This window comes from Pipra filicauda, unplaced genomic scaffold (assembly GCF_003945595.2).
Source record: "Pipra filicauda isolate LSUMZ 115617 unplaced genomic scaffold, ASM394559v2 scaffold418_size605597_pilon, whole genome shotgun sequence".
NCBI classification, from domain to species: Eukaryota; Metazoa; Chordata; class Aves; order Passeriformes; family Pipridae; genus Pipra; species Pipra filicauda.
The window spans coordinates 292175-307794 of record NW_024104552.1 but is presented as its reverse complement, the minus strand read 5'-3'; the positions used below and the strand labels follow the sequence as shown (position 1 = coordinate 307794).

General features: G+C 38.1%; 1 protein-coding gene across 1 annotated transcript in view; it reads right to left on the bottom strand.

The window, feature by feature from the left end:
- Positions 1–15620, bottom strand: part of SLC35F1 (solute carrier family 35 member F1) — a 217865-nt gene that overhangs the window by 13570 nt on the left and 188675 nt on the right. The window contains exons 6-7 of the mRNA XM_039385518.1: positions 13356–13408; positions 8046–8200 (exon numbers count right to left, since the gene is read on the bottom strand). Coding sequence (XP_039241452.1) covers positions 8046–8200; positions 13356–13408 — 208 coding nt within the window. The remainder of the gene's footprint in view (positions 1–8045; positions 8201–13355; positions 13409–15620) is intronic.

Here is a 15620-nt window from a genome sequence, read left to right as displayed (position 1 = left end):
TCTTTTTCACCTGCACAGTATTACCTTTTTTTTGGTGATTATTTTTATTCCTTGTTTTCTCTCTATTTCTAACAACCTTTTAAATGGTTTGTCCAGTTGCAGGTGGAGCTCTACCCTACAAGTTGTCCTATTGTACTTAAGATATAAAATTCAGACTACTTTCAGTAAAAGCTATTACAAATCTTCTTCAGACCCATTATGAGCCTTTTAAACACTCTTGCTTGCTAAACTTAACACATGTAGGTCGGTGGGAATAATTCCAGAAGTTTACTCCAGCTAATGAAGTTGCTTGTCAGCAGTGCTGATGACAAGCATCCATCCCTTATCATGGGTTTGAACCCTACTGCTTAGATTGAAAGCATGTAAAAGCAACATCTGACTGATGTTTTGTCTGCCTGTTAATCCATTCCTCCATTTTGGTAGGAAATAGAAGCTCATGTGGATGCTTTAACCCTGTATGTCTGTAGCATCCATTGATTTGGCTCGTAAGAGGCACAACTGCAGTAAGGACTTCAATCCAGTCAGTTAACCAAAACAGATTTTATAAACCAGGTGGACAGCAGATATAGTTCTTAGCACACTTCCTAAATATTTTACCTTCTTTTCTGGTCACTTCTGGAAGTAAAGACACACTCAATTCCATAAGAAATCTCCAAATTTATAATGGAGCTATTGCATTTAACCCTTACCATTTTCTTTCAAAGATGATTCTACCTACATCTCTGAGGAACTTCTAGCCTTTGTGTCCATATGCTAAGGTGGAAATAGAATCCAATTTGAAGAATCACAATTTGAAAATCTTCACAGTGTTTCAGTTACTTAACCTTGTTTAAGCTTTTGAATGCAGCTGCTGCTTTGCTAATTCATGACTTTTTTTCTTTTGTCTGTTTCCTTTGGCTTGCAAATTATTGCTGAAGTATGTAAGTCAACACATTCATTGTACTCCCTTGTCTTCAAAAGTATGATTGTTTTCTTGGGAAATGCTGAGGTTCTCATTTAATTTTTTTTTTCTCCACAAGTATTTATGAAACTTAGCCTCTTGGTCTTTGTGTTCATATTCATTGAGCATCATTTAGAAAAAGTATGTTGTCACAAGCTCTTTTAATAGGATGTCTTTCTGTCTGCACTTTTTCTTGTAATAAAGAAAAAGGCAGTTACTTTTTACAATATATTTTGCTTTCTGCAGTTAATTGAATCCACTTTCTTGTTCTTTGATGTTATAAATTTTTATTGCTCTGCTCCCCCAAATTTCCTTTTTCAGCCAATGCTCATCAGTATCTTTAAAACTGACATGTTTTTGTTGAAGATTTATCATTCAAGAGTTAATTACTTCCAATAACAGAAGATTTCCCCTAATATGTCTGCACTCTAATACTAGGTAGGAATTATAAGCACCTCACCTTTACCTTCCATGACTGTCCATTTCTTTTTCCAAAACACCATTTATTTCCTTCAGAGTGTAAGAATTAAACTTCATGATGTACTGTGTGGTATATTTAAGAGATCTCTGAACAACTTTTTCCTTATACTGGAACACAAACCTAATTCAAACAAGGTAATGTGAGATGGCTGTTACTCATTTCCAAGTGCTTAAAGCCGATTGTTATGACACTCAGCTTTCTGAATATCTTTAAGTTCATAATATCAAATCATTAACCCCAAATGAAAATGATTGACAGATGGAAGCCATATGCTAAATATAAGGATACCATTGCATATTCCAGTACAACGCTGTTGCCTCCCTTTGGCTGCCCTACTGCTAATGTGTCTGAAGTGTTGTTGAGCCTGGGAGCAGAAGTGGGGACAGAAGAAACTAGTGGGATCCACTCATCTGACTGCAGACAGCTGTGACTTCAAATTACATACAAAATGAAACAGCATCCTGAATTACTAACACACTCACTACCTTTACCCCAATTCCATAATAATTTCTCACTAGTTACATACATTTAGTATTTTAACACTTCAGCTATGCAGGAAGATGTGATACTGAGACATAAAAAGTTTTGTTTCAAAATTTACACACAATAAAAATGGGTGTGTATGTGTTTCCTTTTCCTTTGGAGTATCCTGTTTTGATAATTAGGCATTTCCAACAAAAATGCAATTTGCTAGAAAACTTTGAATCAGTTCTGTTGTGTGCAGTCTTTTAATGTGAGACCAAAGGAAAAAAATACCAAGCTAAAAGCATTGAAAAGAACCTAAAAACCTTGACATTTATGATGAGCTAGTGTCTGAAAAAATATATTTGAAATTGAAGCTTTTATCATAACTTCTGCAATACGAATGCCACATCATTTACACTCTTTTTGATGACTTCCAAACAGTAAGTGTCCCTGTTTCACTGTTCATGCTTTGCAACTAATGAATCTATTGCAAGATAGCACTGTGAAAGGAAAAGACATCCTTTCAACAATGCAGTATTTTCAAAAAGCTGCCATATCTGTGCTGTGTTGTTAAAAATCTGTCAGGCTGTGCAACATCTTGGTGGGAGACATTTAATTTTCCAGTTTCTACTCTCTTCTGTCATTTTACTTCACAGCTTTTTTATTGTATAGTATCCTGCACCATCACACAAAGGGTGAGTGGATGGGACCCTTTTTGTCACAGGAATTCAAGAGAGACCAAACACACCTAACTCCTTTCCACCTCAAGACAGCTCCTTAAATATATACACCTAACTATTTTCTAATTAACTATAATTTGGAAGAGGAAATTCAAATAACTAACTAATGAAATAAATAAAAAAATGTGAAAAAGCTTTTAAAATGCTGCTTCGATGAAAGGCATGCAGACAGTACAGCTTTATGGGAACAGAATTGTTGAGAGGGAGTCCCACTGTAAGAAATTTAGTACTTTGGAAAACAAAACATGAACATAGGTTTTTGCACATTACCAATGGCATAAAGAATTGACAAGTAATATAAGTTATCCTCATTATTATCAAAGGCTTAGAAGCACTGACAAGGATAAAAACCCCATGAGATTAAATTCCATTCAAACAGAAAGCTTGTGGATCAAGCAGCTTGCATACCCAAGTTCATCAGGAAAATATCCTAAAGTATATGACTGAGGAAGTAAGAGTGTAAAAAATAGTTGCTTAGCCTGCTCTACTAGAAATAAAGATGCACCACTGACAACTTCACCGTCGAAGTTTAAAATAGGTAGGTGTCAGTACCCGACCAAGTGCAAGCGAAGAAAAAGATCTTACTGACTTCAGCTTAGACTTGAAGGGAAGTTTTTAAAAAAAGTGAGAACATAATTGGAAGTATTTTCTCAGTTTGGTCAGATCTTTGGGAAAAGTCTCTCAGATGCTTATGGACGTCTGCCAAAGAAAAATCAAACTAATAAACAAACAATCCTCCTCCACACCAAACCAATTTTATTTAACTTCTGCTCCCTAAGCACAGACATTGAATCCATCCTTCTCTAACAGAACCCAGGGCTGTCTGCAGCATATAGAGTCACAATAAGGCAAGAGTTTAATCTGCATAGTCATGAAACTGTGAATTTTTAAAAGTTTTTTTCTTGAGTGGCAGGCTTTCCTAATTTAGGGAAATGAGCTGAAGCCCACCGAAGACCAAAGACCTCAGAAAAGCTCACACTGGCTTCCGTGGTTTGGATCAGGATGGCAAAGCACATGCTTTTAATGGAGGCTCCTAATTCTTCTCCTTTGTTTCCAGCAAGGACCAAATTTTCACCACAGTGACGATTATGTAAATCCCCAATTCATAGGCATTGCTGGTAAAAGAAGAACCTGGAACCTATTTCCGCCAAACTCTGTACCCTCTCTTCTCTACTACATTAAAACCCAGTCTCCTTCATGGCTTGTTTCTTGATGTGATGGGAAGGCTGTCATCTGCTCCCTTCCATTGAAGGTATGCTGTTAGAATTGGCATTGAAATGTAATTTTTAGAAGCATCACTGAGTATCAGCAAATGAGGTTTCAACTAGCATAATTTCAGATTTCTGGTCCTGAAAGGTTTTGAGTATCATGTTTATCTGTGTATCCAAGTCCTTTGACATAGATACTCTCCAAGATTCTAAATCAAGATATATTCCCTAATTTATTTATGAAATACATGCATTTTCTTCATTTGGGAATTGCTGATATATCCAGAAATTCTGAATTTTTATAGCTATATCTTGGATAAAACAATGAATGAATTTGCCAACGCATAATATAATTGATTGTGCTTGCCTTGCTAGGTAATGATATAACGCAGGGTGACTTGACCTACTGGTCCAGAACACAATCAGTATGCATGCTCTAGCTGGTGGAAAATAAACTGCTTAGATTATTCAGTGAGAACCCAATGTGCTCAGAACAACGAAAGACACCATATAGCTTGCAAAGGAGAAGTGTGAATTCTAAAAGTTCACATAACAATAAAGCTGAGGTTGAGACTAAAATGTAAAAAAGAATACTCCTAAGCAAAAATACCCCCTGTATTTTTACAAAAGTTCCAACTCTGTACACCCGGAGAGCTGGCCCTGAATTTCCCAGCACTGGTGTCCATGTATCCATGACAAAGAACAACTATTGCAGTCTCTGACAGGGGAAGGACAGTCTTGTTACTTGTGCTTAAGAAGAAGGAGAAATGAGAACAGATAGCTAGGAAAGTTTACAACATAAAAATTGTATAAAACATATCAATATGGTGAGAATTTTAAAAAAAAGTATTGAAGATATGGAGTTGTATACTTATATGCTATGGCAGCGGTTGACATTCAGCCATCAAAGAGGCCAAACATTTCCCTATCCACTGGAATATTTGGAATCAATTATTGATTACAGAAGAACTAAAAAGACAGCTTTTATTTGGGCACTGCAGATTATTTTAAGAATGATGCATTACAATCTAGTCATCTGTCTCAAATTGATATGTCATTACATTTTAAAACAATAACACCTTGAACAATTAGCATCTTGAATTACAAGTATATCACCAGAGTTGTGTCCAGTTAACATGCTGTATTTCTAACTTCCATGGGCCCAGGAACTGTTCAACGTGCTATGAAGTTGTCTGCCTGTGGGATAAGACTAGAGATGCAGCTGTTTATAAACTCACTGTCCTGCATGTAATGATATTGCAGGTCTCTGTATTATATAAAAATGAATACTAATGAATCAAAACACTTCAAAGGCAATCTTCTTCTCAGTTTGGTTTCAGAGGCTCTAAAGCCCAGTTAAACTCATTTCCTGCATTTTCCATGGATTTTCATAGATTTACTGCTATAGGTGCAATAAACTTGTCTGGTGATAAAAGTAGCAGCACAAGGAAAAATCATAACTGTTTCTTGAAAGCCTCATAAAATTATATTCTGCAAGGGGCACTAAACCACTCAGTTGATCCTAGTTCAGCATAAAACCATTTGCTTCCCAGTGAAGTGGGGCTGTGCTCATTGGCCAGTGCAGTAATAAGCAGAAGAAGCTGCATATCTGGAAGAGATGTACAGCTGGGCTAGGAATGAAACAGCTTTTTAAAAGCTAGAAAACAAGCAAGTGTACACAGTCCTAGGAGAGGAATTAATTTAGGTCATTTAATGTTAACATATTAGACTTCATTATTGAGTGGAAGTTGCTCATTTCATAGTTCTGCTTCCTCAGATAAAAGGCTACCTGATAGTAAACCAGAAAGAAAAGGAGGAGGTCATCTAAATAAGGATAAAAACATGATAACTAAAGAAGAAACCAAATAATTAGATGGAGTTTTAAATCTAGATAATCTGTGAATATAGCCTCTCCCAATTTCTTCTGCAATGTAAGTTGGAAGGGTATGAAAGGAGATACTGACAGCTCAGGTTTCAGGTACAGGCCTTTCCACAAAGTCCTGACAAAGGTCTTATCCTTATCAACACTTCATCTGGGAAGAACAAAGGAGGGACACATGTGAGTTGTATGGCCTACAGAATGAGTACAAATCACAAAAGAAATGCAGTGATGAAAAATGCAAATACAGGCTTATTTTCTATGAAGTAACTGGCTTCCTAGAGAAACAGAGACAAAAGCATTGCACCAGGTGCTGGAGGGACCAGGACCTTGAGCTGCAGGGACTGATTCACGGAGGATGAAACCCAACGAGATGAGGTGCAGACAAGGGCTTGCTCTGATTAGTGAACTAGGGGCTGAGAGACAATATGATTGCTCTCTGTTGATGCACCAGTGAACTAAAATGCTAGGGAGACGGGCATTCTTCATGTTAATGGATACTCTCAGCAGAAAGAATGGCCCCAAACCGGTCACAAGTAAATTTATGCTGGAAATAAGGTTTGTAACTGTTGGAGAAATGATGTTCTAAAACAGTCTCCCAAAGACAGCAGTGGAGATAAAAAGAAATCTAAACAGGTTTAATTACGAGTCTGATAAGAGTTTAGGAAGATGACATACATACATTCACCATAGGAGAATGAGATTTTCAGTTTTCTAATCAGATGAGTAAGGGGCAGAGGGCATCACCAGTTACTTTGGATGTGGAAGTCAACCAGTTTATCAGGACATATGTTGAGACGATGCTTTCAACCAGAAAACCTTCCCATTCTGAGCCTTCTCCTCTTTAGCACTTTTTCAGTAGAGGTCTTAAAGGGAGACTGAGGTGCCACTGTGATCGAGGGCTGACATGCACTTACTGTAGAAAGATAAGGGTCAATAAGGTTGAAAATTCTGCCTTCCTGACTCTGCAAATGTACCCAACAATTAGGTACAGGGAAAAACTGAAACCTTCTATGCACTGTTTGCCTTTCAAATGCCTGAACTTTAAGTCTCTGTTTGCAAACTTGCCTTTTTTGTTAGGTTCAAGCAATGCTGAGCACGAAGTTGTCCAATCTCTGCTGCCTTTTGAGTCTCTCCCTCTAACCAAGCTTGATTTTGTTAGTACACCACCACCACTGTTTTCAGAATTAAATTTGTCTGTCTTTTACTGTGTAATATAATAATTTTTCTTAGAAACAGTGGACTAACACGACTAAATGTATTTGTCTATGGGTATCAAATAATGCTATTCATGGGAGATAACAATTTTCAGCTTATACATAACACTTTGGGTTTGAAGCGTGAGGCAGAAAGACGAGAAACTAAATCATCATGAGACAGAGCTGCAAAGCAGCAGACAACCTCTACATTGTGTTTTCGGTCAATTTTTTGTTTCTATTTTTGCTTTTCTTTTCCCTGCAAAATTCTTGAAACTGTAAAACCAAAATAAAAGACAATAGTGAAAAAAAATTTTGTGTTGGACTCTGAAGCTCTGAACTTTCACTGTCTCACTCAGATTCATTGAGTTACCATTAGTATCACAGAAGGTGATTTGAGTTTGTTAGATACTCAGAATTTTAAGGCTTTTGTTTACCTAACACTTCTCTGGGCCACAATTTTATCTATCAAGTAATCTCCCTCGTATGAATAAATGATGGTACAAAGCAATCCCTTCCAGCACCCCAATGTTATTTTCATGTGATGAGCACTGTGGGGGGATACTTGTGAATAATGAAGTGCCTTTCCTTGTAACTGAAGGTCGAATGGGTCCTGTACAATAGGGTGTTTTGAATATTAGAGGACCTGGGAGGTCAAAGTTTAACTTCAACATAAATCTGCGGCACATTTTGCATTTACAATAACAGGCAAGTCGTTGGTTTGGGTGACAAGAAAGGGGTAATTTATGAACAATTTAGTTATAAATTCAGAATCAGTATGAATGAAACAATCTTGTTCCCAGGCAAAAAAAGAAAGAGTCCTTCTCTTTGTGCTGCTACCTTAGGTCTGTTCACAGCAACTGATAAGTAAGATAAGTAAGAAGAAATTAATGACACAGTGGCTGATGAACAGGTACTCAAAACTTGTAACAAAAAGACCAAGTGAGCTCTCTTTAGAAACCATAATCATAAAATAAAATTTGTTTTGGTGTGGGAAGACTGAAGTAGAAAAATCAACTGCACTTTTACTGCTTAGATCTAGCAAAGCTTGGAGGTTTCTTTTGTTTCCTTGTTTCGCATTGATGTTTCTTCATGCATACTGCTATTACCCAAATACACATCTCATTTCCACATACCTTGTAGTGGAAGAGGAATAATCCACAGAAGAGGCTGTACAGGTCAGCCGTGAGTAGGGAGAGATTGACGGCAGTAGCACTGGTTTTCTTTATGACCACTGGCATGAAGCTGTAGAGGCCAAACATACAGGCGCTAAAGCCAACGTACAGCAACCCTGCAGAAAAGAAACAAGAAGCAAAGTGATCTTTCACAGCCTGCAGAAATGACTCGTGTTTGGAGGAAGAAAGCTGTGTTTTTTAGAAAAGGAAGAATAATGCTTTTTCAAAGAAACATTCAAATTAATAAGATACACATGTACAGAGAGTGAAAATCATATCAACAGAGGACATGAGGTCCTTTGTGGTCTCCGTAACAGCAGTGTTATTTTAAATTGATGCCTTGCAGTAATAGTGACTACCTCAAGTCCAACATAAATTTGGACAAAATGATCCATTTAGACATATCAAATCTAGTCTCCTAAGGAGCTGAATGTCCCTAACACTGAATTCAGCCGAGTTGGATGGAGCACCCAATATTTTTTGGGAATGAACCCAAAAACTGAATGCAAAATTATTTTCAGAGGAGTTAATGAGCAAATGGATGAATGCCTGAGGGTTAGGGTTATTGTCAGAGGTCTTAGTCCTATTTTGCCACCAGAACTGACTCATCACTTCATCGTTTTGCATCTCTGTTCCTCTATTGTTTTTTGTGTGCCTTCCTTAATAAAAATTTCCAGAGCTGAGACTCTTTCCTGCTACATTTTTAGAGTGCCTCACACAAATTAGATTGTCAGACACTAATATAATAAAAACACATTACAGTAAAAATCTAAATTAATTAAAAAACCTAAATGACTTACTGGGAAAGAATTCATTGCTTAAGTTATTACTTGATAAATCCCAAGGCAAATTAATCAATATGAAGTTAAAAAAACAGCAAACACTTTATTCATCTGCTCTCATGCAAATGATACTTCTTAGACTGCTGTATGCTGCAGAATTCCCAGCTGATATGTGCACAAACCTAAATTTAGACTCATGTCAGCTCTTCAGAAAATGTTGTTTTTTACTAAAAGTTGTGAAAATCTGATTGCCAAAGTCCTGAAAGGGGAAAAAAAAGCCCATATAATTTGTATCTGAATGCGGACCCACTTAGTTAAAAACTCTTTAAAAAAGCTATCAAAGGACAAAATTGACTCCCTGAGAAGCATCTAAATGGAAGTGTGCATTCAACTGAAACAAATACAGCAGTCATGAACTATCAGTGTCCACATGTGCTATGGCATGATAATGAATTTGTGTTTGCATTCAGAATATGGACAATCACAGTGACAACATTACAAATAGGTAGCAAATTTCTAAGGTGTGTACTGTATAGCGGTAACAAACATAATTAAGTCAGCTGCTTTATGCAAAATCTGCAACTCTTCTGTAGTAGGCAAATGCATCAAATGGAGCATAGCTTTGGTCAATGGGAAATTGTTTGCATACAGGACCATTAAGTCAGCTTTTCTTCCAGGAACAAAAGCCATTCTGGACCTGAAGTCAGCATTGTCAAAGTACAGTCTGCAAATCACCAGCTGGTCCACCAAGCCTCCAGTAGTCAGTCTGGATTTAATATGCATATTCAGGTGCTTTACTGGCTTATGCATGCAACTAACAGTATAATTTTATGGTACTGCCTTGATGTTCACATTATTTGACAGTCAACTACCTGTACTTCACAGGCTGCTTTTCCAAAGGGCATTTAAGTTCCAGTGGAAAATTGCTTACACTGTAGCTGTTCTATCAGAGGTAAAGTGGCCTTTCATTTACAGCTTAAAAATACATGTAATATCCACCAACTGGGTGGCATTTAGTGGTGACAAGGAGCAAACTGGAAATAAGATCATATAATTTTCAGATACTGCCTCTTAGAAGACCAATTTTCAGACTAAAAATATGTTTTAAGTCAAAGGTTTGAAGCTTCAGCCTCCTTAGGTACCCATGCAGTACAAATGGGAGCCTTGGGAATGCCTCTAGTATTGCAGTCCCAGGGCATTTGGAACTGTGTCTAACCAGGCACTAAGTCACTGGCACCAATCACCTGTAGCAGGCCCTGGAAGGAAGCAACCTGGCAAGTTAGGAGGTGCTTTTGTAATGATCTGCTTATCAGCCAGTCTGTGTTAAACCCTGAGAAGTTCATAATTTGGAACTGTCTTCTTTCGGGTGTGCTGGCATTGTTCTGAACTGAAGGCACCTGTGGGTGGGATTCATTACACCTAACTCTGGACATATACTGAGGGCTGGTGGTCAGTGAAGAGACTGGGAAAATTTAGAGTGCAGATTGTTCAGCCTCTTTTAGACACCAACAGTATGACTCGTATCATGCCTGTTTATTGTTGCGGATGGTAAAGGGAGTCTATACAACTAAATCCAAAGTTTACATCGCAGGTATCTAAAGTTGGTGGAAGGGATCCCATCTTATCTGTCTGTGTTCACCCTGATGGGTAAGGTCAACAGTTTTGCCTGGTTGGGTGTGAATTTCTCATAACTGTCTGAACTAGGCACTTGGGATGATAGGATCATGGGCTGATTCAGGACGGAAGGGAGCTCTGAGCTCTCTGGTTCAAACCCTGATCAAACCAGGCTCAGCTGTGAGATCAGACTGTATTTCTCAGGATTTTGCCCAGCCTGGGCTTGAAGGCTCTGAGGATGAAGACTGCAGAGCCCCTCTGGGCAACCTGCTCTACTGCCTGCCTGTCCTCAATGTGAAGAAGATTTTCTTTTTATCCAGTCTGAATCTCTCATTTCAGTTTCTGTCTGTTGTCTCTCATCCTCCTGCCATGCACTGCTGTGAAGACATTGGCTCAGTTCTTTTGATAACCTCCTTGTAGGTAAGTTCTCTTCCACAGGCCGAACAAGCCCCAGTCTCTCAGTATTTCTCCATTTCTCTTAAGACTAGGTATCTTCACACAGATGGGCAGGATCTGCCCCCAGGCACTATTCTAAAATAGCCAAAGTACTACCAAGAGTAACATGCCTTAAGAACTTCTGGTTTAGTTCCCGAGCATGCTGGTTGAATATTGCATGGTGCAATGATGCATGAGTGTTGCCTTTGCATTTTTATTCCAAAAGCAGTCATTTAATTGGTATGAAATGGAATCAGTTATGATTTTTCCTAGTGTCTTGGAATAAAGGCCATTCAGAAATATTCAAACCCCCTGTAACAAAGGGCACTTCTTTAGAGATTCAAACTGGCTTTTCTCTTATATAAAACTGATGTGAGTTTATTTGTTAGTATTTCATGTATCACTACAAAATATGTCATGGTCTCATATGAAACCACTCAGTCAGAACAGTATAATCATTCTCCTTTAACTCAGGTTGTCAGCAAATATTAATACTTAAACCTTCAAGGATTCAAACAGAGCTTCACTGATTCATACTAGGTGTGAAGATGATGATATTCATCAGAGGAATTTCCAAAATGAAAACCAGGAGGACCACAGCCTGTTTTAAACATGATAGACATAACAGATTTGCTTTAGATCTTTATATTCAAAAATTATTTGCATCAGTTGAAAGGCAGCTCATCCATTCTTAAAAGCACAATTACGGCAGATGGCAACAGGCCACCTTGAGTTATTTATTAGGTTGCCTGCTGTGACTTTATCACCACCATTCAGAAGGCTGATGATTTAACTCTGCTGGACTGCAGATTTGAGTCTGTCGCAGTGGATAACTACTCAGGACAAGGCTGTGAACTCCCTGACACAGATTTTGTCAATCACTACTTGACAATCTTGTATCATTGCCAATGCACTGGAAAGTACACTGAGTGCAGGGGAAGCCAGGGAATAACACAGAACTACACAGAACTGTCACTATTTAATCCATGTTTAACTACACAGCATTTCCAATTACTGCTGTAACAAAACAAGTACATATGTATGATGCTTTTGCTAAGATGATCTCAGCCTTTTGAAGCATAAGGACTCTTCAGATTTAGTGACTAACTTTCAGTGACATTTTAATGGCATCACAGATGAAGTAAGACCTTATTTTAAGAGCACATTTCACTGATATTGAGTTAGAACAGAACTCTCCTGGAAGTATATATGACATTTACATGGATAGTAGATTAATTCACTGTGACCACTGCTAATTCCATCAGTACCAGATTAATTATGTCCCTGAGCTCCTTATCATGAAATATAAACAAACACTGATGCAATTATGCTAATTATTTCAGATTAAAGAAGGCCAATACACTCAAAGTACACAATTGAGTGTGTTTCTCCATGGATACTTTAAATTGATTTGTCACTTAGTTTTACAGTTCAACCACCAAATTTCCACAACTTTTATGTGCAGTATTTTGTGAAAGATGCACTGTTTATATTATGGCTTATGGTGATGAGAGGAAATTGTTAACTAAGTTTGAAGAAAACAACTGTGTTCCATAACTTGTATCCCCTCTTTTCAGGGGATACACATAACCAGTTTCTTTTGCACTCTTCTGAATTGTCATTTTGAAGTTCAGTCTGAAACTAGGTAATAAGCTATTGTCAGTGGATTGCCAAAGCTTGAACCTCCTGCTATCAGTCAGCCCTATAGTACTAGTATTCTTTTATTTCTTCTATTGTTCATAAATAGTGAAAGAGTGATTACAGGGACTCTCCTAAATATTGATTTGCTTTTAAAGCAAATAATTCATTGGACTAATTGGAAGGGAGTCTTAGATAATAAACTCAGCCTCCAAACGGAAATGAAAAAACACAATCCACTGCTTAGCAGAACATCATAACAGCTTCATTGGGCACGATACTCTCTAAATTTGTCTAAAGGACACATCTGCTATATTCCACCAAGACTATCTGGAAAGCAATTAACCATTGCCATACAGAAATGCTCCCCTTGGAAATGAGTTTATGAGGTTATAATATGCACTGCGAGTACATTTTAGTTTTTTTTTGTTGGGTTCCATTTTCTTTCTTTGGCATTCATTGAAAAGGTTTGGCTCTTACTGACTACCTCATTTATTTGTCCCAGTGTTGCATTGAATCTTAGAACTGGAACCCCATTATTGTTTTACTTCATGACTGTCTGAATAATTATCTTACAGCATTCATGTGTTTAACCAAATGGTGCAAGGAAGGCATAATACAGCAATGGGAGGACAGATCATTCAAGAACGGTCATGAGGCATGTGGTTCAACCTTTGGCAGTAACTGGTGGAGAAGTCACAAACATTGGCTCCTCTGAAACTTCATGCCCGCCTCCCCAAACACTGGTTGGCTCCGTGCCTCCTTCAGTAACTACCTTCAATGAGATAAAGTGTTTTCTTACCTATTTGCCAATCCCAGGGAACTTTCAACAGCTCTTTGTGTTCCATGATTGCACTAGAAGAGAAGAGAAGGCAAAATTTGATGGAAGAAGAACAAAAGTTAAATTACTTCCACTCATTCAATTCAAATGCTGGACAAAACATAAATAACCTTATAACAAAAAAATCTCTGTAGGAACCAAACGCAATCAGACTTTGCTAATCCACTCTGGCATTATTCTTGTGTGTGTGTATTTGAAAGATCTTCAGGGCAGTAATCAGATGTGATAGCATACAATTTCCACTGGTTTATTTGCAGCTCTATATATACGTGCTCTATATGCCCATCCCCACAAATGTTCAATCCTCTTGTACTCTTCTGACTTAATATTCTGAAAGCTTTTGAACTTTAATGATTAATTATGTACCTATCTGAGTTATTCACACCTCAGAGCAGCTCTGCAGTGTAAAATAAATAGATACCACAGGCTGGCTTTGGAAAGCATACTGTAATTTGTTATACCCTGAGAGAAATCAAATAGTCACAGCAAAGAAAGTCAGGAAACAAAGCAAAGGATGGGCAAACCTGCAAAAGTCCACTTTCAATATCTTGTAAATCTCGCATTGTACATAAAAATCAAAATCCCAGATCCATAAAATTCTAATGTGGCAACAAGTCAGCTCTTCCCAATCCAGGCAAACAGACCCTTGGAGATATCTCACAAGCTAGGTCTTCACTCAGGTAACCATTTTCTATGATCTGTGATTTCCAGATAAATCCTGCTGTGCAGGACTCTGCTGGTCTGGACACTATTTTAAGCAAGTATAAAACATGGAATTACACAGATTGACAAACAAAGTACTTAGTACAAAAGGTGGCATGTGGAAGATCAAGCCTAATAGTAAAACTGCAGGAACTCAGCACCTTCCAGATTAATCTAGTCTAGAGAGTTGCATCCTGGAAATTCTAATTTGCTTGCTGCTGATGTGTGGCAAATCTAATACTGTGTACAGAATAATAAGACTATTTTGTCTGCAAAATAACTAAATTATAAGTGTCTTTGCGTGCATAAGACATATGTCCCTTTTATCAGCAATTCCTGAAGAATACAATGAGAACAAACTGCAGTGTCTCTTGGTCTGGCAAATAAACTGATATATCTTAAACACTGCTTTCATATTATTGCTTATTCAATACAAAAGAAGTATAAAACAATACGTTATGGCTTGTGAGTCACTGTGATCTGTGAAACAAAGAGGGGTAAGAGCAACTTTGCCAGAAGTGGCCATTTAGTGATGCCAGAGGCACTGAAGAATTGGAATAACGATGATTTTTGAAAGGTTGTGGTGACCGAAGGAGGTCCCTGATGACTGAAAAGAGACAAATGCAACATCCAGTTTAAAACAGAGCAAAAACTATAGTCTCGCCAGCCTTATGTTAACCTTTGGGAAGACTACGGAGCAAATCTTCCCAGAAGCCATTCACAGAAAATGAAGAAGACACCACTGAAAACAGGCAGCACAGACTTCTCAAAAGCAAATCATACCTGACCAAACTGACTACCTTCTATAATGAGATGACTGGATCAGTAAATAAAGGAGAGGGAATGGATGAGAGGATGTGGTGTAACCTACTGTGAAGTTAGCAAAGCTTCCACATAATTTCCCTAAAGATCCCTAGAGACTGAAGAGGTATGGACTGGATGGGCAGAATACCCACAATGTAGTCTGAAGAAAAGGGCCAAATGAAAACTCATGAAGTTCGAGAAAAGAAAGGTGAACTCCTGTACCTGGGGTGGAATGACACTATGCAACAGGACAGGCTGGGAGCTGACTGGATGGAAAGTTGCTTTTCAGAAATAAACCTTAGAGTCCTGTGGCCATCAGCATGAAGGTAAGTCAGCAATGTGTCCCTGGAGCAGAGTAGGCCAACAGCCTCCTCAGCTGTGTTAGTAGAAGTCTGGCCAGCAAGTTGAAGGATGTGATTTTCAAGACAGCAACTAGAGCACTGTATCCCGTTTTGGGCTGTCTAGAACAAGACAGATGTTAACAAATTGAAGGGAGTACAGTGGAACTCCATCACAATGGTAGGCAGCTTGAGCACATGGTGTAAGAGTAGATGCTGAAACAGCATGGTTTCTTTAGTATGAGGAAGAAAAGGCTAAGCTGGGGGAAAGGAGGACGGGACAATAAATTTTCCATCTTAACTACTTAATGGGTAGCTACAAAAAGATAGTCATACTTGGAGGTGCACAACAGAAGGATAAATGACAATGGACACAAGTTGC